A 4687-nucleotide genomic window follows, 5' to 3' on the forward strand; every position below is an offset into this window, starting at 1 on the left:
GAGTGATAAATTAAAATGAGACATCCTATATAGGTATACGTATATACAAATAATATGAAACTACGTATATATAAACAACATAAAACTTACTGACACGTTCCGACGTATTCATAGCATCACAAAATTTAATACATTCCAGTTGCGTGTCAGATAAAATTGGATTATATTTACCTAAATTTGAAACAATAGTATTAGATTGTATTTGTAATTCATAAGGCACATTGCCATTGTTAAAACGAGCCATTTTAGGCATTCGAGCTTGCACGCCGTCTAAATGAATAATCTGTCGTATAACAAAATTTAATTAGAAATATATACAAATACACATATTAGTTTATAGTAGATATGGGCCACTATGGTGCGTCAAAACAAACCCCCACCACTCGGCCCCTGGCGCCGTGGGCGTGGCCAGGTGAAGTGGAGGGAGGCGTTCTGATTGGTGGAAACAATGCCCCACCTCCCGAAGTCTCGATTTTGATTGGCTTGCACCATAGTGGCCCAGAGTTTGATTGGCTTGCACCATAGTGGTCCAGAGTTTGATTGGCTCGCACCATAGTGGCCCAGAGCTGCGATTGGTCGACGCCGGCTGTGTCGCCGATTTATCAAATTTTTATTTCCCTACCTCCGCGGTACTAGACTCGAAGAAGCAATCCTCCTCCCACTCCAGCCCTGGCCCACCTGTATAGGGTTCCGAGTCAAATTCCCGTTACCTAGCCCTTAGTCGCTCTCGCTACGTCTTGGCAGAACGAACCCCCCCACTTACCGACTTTCGGAGGGTAGCCGGCGGTATACCATATGTCTCGAGGAAACAATCCTTACCTCCCCACTCCGTCTCGGGGCCCGCTATGGAATATCGAAACAAGCCCCCTCCGCTCGAACGGTTCATGACGCACTTTATCGGAAAAAGAGACAAAGCATCTCAGTAGGAGACAATAATTATTATAATTATTATAATTATTATAATTAGACTACATTGCACTACAGAGGTAAAAAGATGAACATGCGGATGATTGAACGCGAGGCGGGGGTGTTATAAAGGAAGAAGGGAAAAGTTAAAAGTATTAAACACGAATTAAGATAAAAAATTTTCACATTTATTAATATACCCGCATACAATTCGTAGTACTTCGCAAAAATTTTTTTTATATCTTCTTACAATTAAACACGCTATTAATTAACATTATATTTTTCATGTTTTTTTTCGCGAAGAAAAATTTTATGAAATAATTCTACGATTAAGTGATCGTTATATTTGCAATTTTCGGAAAAAAGACTAAGAAATCCATCGAGATCGTAATCGCTGCACATATAATATAAAAATACACAACTGTAGAGTCCGCAGGTTTGAGAGAAAAGCCCTTGTAGTTGTTCGGTATTCCATCGATAAATGTTGGAATTTCGCCGGAGACGTAGGAAAAAACCCGGATACAAGGGCGGTATTCCGTAGCTATCGAAGTATGTCCCTGTACCGTCTTCGTCGAGGAAGAAAGCGATCCAGTGTTCTCCAGGGCGATTATGATTGTCCGTATTAGCAACGATGGCCGTCGACCTCGTCCACGCCATCGGCAATCTGTCGGCAGGATAGACTCCCACATGTTTGACATCTAGCTGACGCAATGCTTGCAGAATTTCGCGAGAGTCCATTTGTTTGCAGCGAAGACGAGCGAACAAGCGGTATATTATTTGAATAATTTCTTTTGGTGGCTTGTTTTCGGGTTGTACAGCTAACGGATTTTCTGTTTGCGCGGGGCGGTTAATAGCCGCACGTTCGATTTTTTGCAGATTTTTCTTCTCTATTTTATTATTTGATTGTGCTTTAATATTTTCATTTTCATCGTCGTCGTCGTCGTCGCTCACTATCAAAATTTCGGGAGAACTGCAAGTCGTTTGAGTAATGCTGTCTCCGTCGCTGCTGAAATTATTTTGCGCAACAATCCAGCTTTTTAATTTGTAAGCGTTGCGTAATGCACAATGAAAGATTCCGAATTTTCGAAATCCGTGATGTCCGCACTCTTCTTCTACCGTCAGATTTTTGAATGCCGGTGAGATGCCTTCCAAATTATATATATTTCTAGAAAGTAGATTCCTCAAATAACTCGCTTTCTCGTTTCCTCTAACATAAATGTGACGCACGCATCTTGTAATTTGCCGCAGTTGCGATGTAAAATATTTATATTAGTTTCGCCATCGAACCATTCAATGCCGTGATGATTTCGCGTGAGCCAGTTGTTTTCTTGTCTTATTTTTTCAGGTAATTCGGCAAACGAATGCGTCGGTATCATAATCCAATGATCGACGATTGGAGCGTCCATCGCTACAACAGCAACCTCCTTAGGGATAAACTTTTTCTTCGCATCGCGGAAACCCTGAATATCGACGACTATATCCATCTTACGAAAAAAACTTATGTGATTCGACGCGAGGCTCTATGTAAAACAACGACGCCGAACGTGTCTCCAACGAAACTGAATATTTTTCGAAACGTTGCGCACTGATGTCGGAGTTTTGAGCGAAGTAGAGGGGGAACAATTTTAAGCGTCTATAAAAAATTTACCCCGAAAAATCGACGATGACCTGACGAGACGAGTCGATTTCTATGACATTATCGAATTCGGCATAGATAATACAATTAATCGTCTCGGAAAGTGCTCTTACGAATCGCACTTCTAATCGTAAATTACCATGTTTGACGAGATTCCAATGTCCAGCGCAATTAGCGGATAGATCGGGAGTAAGATCAAAAGCGAATAAAGTATATCCTTTGAAATAGTCGTCTCTGCTTATAGAATTTCCCTCGTTCAAAAAATGAATACCTGTTCCCGAGAAAAGCGTTTGATAAGCTTCGATGTAAAGCGGTTCCTCCTCGGAGAAAGCTGGTTGCAAAGGCCTACTGGGGATTTGCGTGCCATCGACGTACAGCGAGAAGAAATTTATTCCGTAGTTCTTGAAATTAAACGGATTTAATTTTCTGTCACCGTTAAACGCTTTATTACTAACGAAACCGACTATTACTCGCTTCGGTAATTGACCGAGTATTACATTATCTAACGATTCACCCATAACGCCGCTATGAATCGTGAATGTTTTAACCTCGACTCTCGTGAGCGGATACTTGGCTGTAACTTTACTCATCATTCTAGCATGCGCGAGTAGCAAACCCGAGCTTATTTTCGCCCTTCTAACGAGCAAGGTAGCGTCGAGAATGTGAATTTTCGATGTTCCGCTACTTTCCATGAGACAGAACGAATCTTTCGAACGAACGAATCTCAACCGTACTTCTACACCGTTAATTAAAAATTTGTCTTGATTGAAAACGTCGCAATGGAGATGTCCTACGAGATCTAACGCCTTTCCTCCGGAAATGTAACGAGCGCGTCTCGCGAGAGCGGGATTGCCGGGATTTGTTTCCAACAGATCGTCCATGTGTCCGGGTGCATCCATGTCCCATAGACAGGAAGTTAGATGGGAAGTTTTTGCGGGTGAAGAATAATTTAACAACGCCTCTATGTACGCTCGGTACGCGTAAGCGTTGTTTGGAGGCGACACGAGCTTTTGATTGAAATACACGTCGATTTGATTGAAGATAGAATGAAGCAAATGATTTACAGGGCCTACGGCTATTCTTTCGGCGCTTGTTCCAGAAGCCTGTCTCGCGGAATCGGCGTTTGTTTCTACACGTAGACGAAGACTCAGCATGGTGTGCGTGAGATCTAAATATTCTTCTCCGTGTCCGGGGATGACGAATTCTATCGGCGAGTCGTCCGAGAGAAAGGTCACGGGTTTGTAATGAATCCATTGCGAATTTTCGATGCTAGTTTGCGTAGGTGGTAGAGAGAAGAGATCTAGTTCGCTCTTTAAACACTCGCTCGAATGCGTGTGAAGAAAAGACATATTTCTTTATCGCAAATTGCTCGCTGTCGTCCGTCGCTCGCCACCGTCGTTAAATTAGAATGCTCCGAATATAACCGCTTAAGAAAATATATCGGATACGGTACGTTTTTTACCGATTTTACGTCGTTTCGCAGACGTCTTAAGTCTTTTTTTCACAACCGTACGACTTTTCTTCTTCTTTTTATTTCTCTGCGCTTTTGTACTCGTTCTTTTTTTCCCAACCGCTTTGATTTTCTTACTCATCCGTCGTCGCTTGCGAGCCGATGTTATTGCGGATCGTGCGATGTGATTATCAAGCCCGACAAAAGGGAACTGAGCTACATGCATTTTCGCATCAGACTTATATCCCGAACCCTTCATTAGACTACTTATTTTTTCTTTGGCTTTTCTCTTGAGTTTGTCTCGCGATTCTTCAAAACGGTGTTTGGCCGCTACCTTAAATGGCGTATTGTTTTCGACGTCTTCGATTACATTAACGCCAGCCCGTAAAGCTTCTTTTCCCACAGCTCGTGCTGCTTTATATGCCTAAATATGGTAGTACGCGCCTGAATAATCCCCCGAGAAAACTGCCGATTCCGTGACCGCGCTGATAGGGCGATCCGACGAAAACTCGCGGGATTCCGCCGCCGCGACCGCCTCCGTTCTGTAATTCGTCGCGATATACCGAGTAATAGTCCATTAATAATAATAATAATAATGAACGGTCAAATGCGTTTTTCTCTTTCGCGGATTCCGTGTATTTTATAATATCTAATCGATACACCTAAAATGCAAAGTTACCGTCAACGTTCCGAAT

The 4687-nt window shown here is 42.4% G+C and overlaps 1 protein-coding gene across 1 annotated transcript; it reads right to left on the minus strand.

Annotated features, from left to right (window-relative positions):
- Window positions 1-2550: 2550 nt before the first annotated feature.
- LOC145968984 (uncharacterized protein F54H12.2-like) lies at window positions 2551-3891 on the minus strand. Its single transcript, XM_083094860.1, has 3 exons — window positions 2994-3891; window positions 2682-2813; window positions 2551-2594 (listed from the first exon to the last, which is right to left on the minus strand). Exons 1-3 carry the CDS (start codon window positions 3889-3891, stop codon window positions 2551-2553), a joined length of 1074 nt encoding a protein of 357 aa, XP_082950986.1.
- Between the last annotated feature and the right edge of the window lie 796 nt (window positions 3892-4687).

This window comes from Camponotus vicinus, unplaced genomic scaffold (assembly GCF_025532165.1).
Source record: "Camponotus vicinus isolate PSW18456_S1 unplaced genomic scaffold, iyCamVici1.0 SCAF_3, whole genome shotgun sequence".
NCBI classification, from domain to species: domain Eukaryota; kingdom Metazoa; phylum Arthropoda; class Insecta; order Hymenoptera; family Formicidae; genus Camponotus; species Camponotus vicinus.

Bases quoted from the DNA above. Each gene is read 5' to 3' on its own strand.
- LOC145968984 (XM_083094860.1), bottom strand. From the start codon at position 3,891: ATGTCTTTTCTTCACACGCATTCGAGCGAGTGTTTAAAGAGCGAACTA. The intron at 2,814-2,993 runs GTAATAAAGCGT...TCTCGGGAACAG, and splicing joins AGTAATAGTCGGTTTCGTTA to GTATTCATTTTTTGAACGAG. The intron at 2,595-2,681 runs GTAATTTACGAT...ATAATGTCATAG, and splicing joins TTGGAATCTCGTCAAACATG to AAATCGACTCGTCTCGTCAG.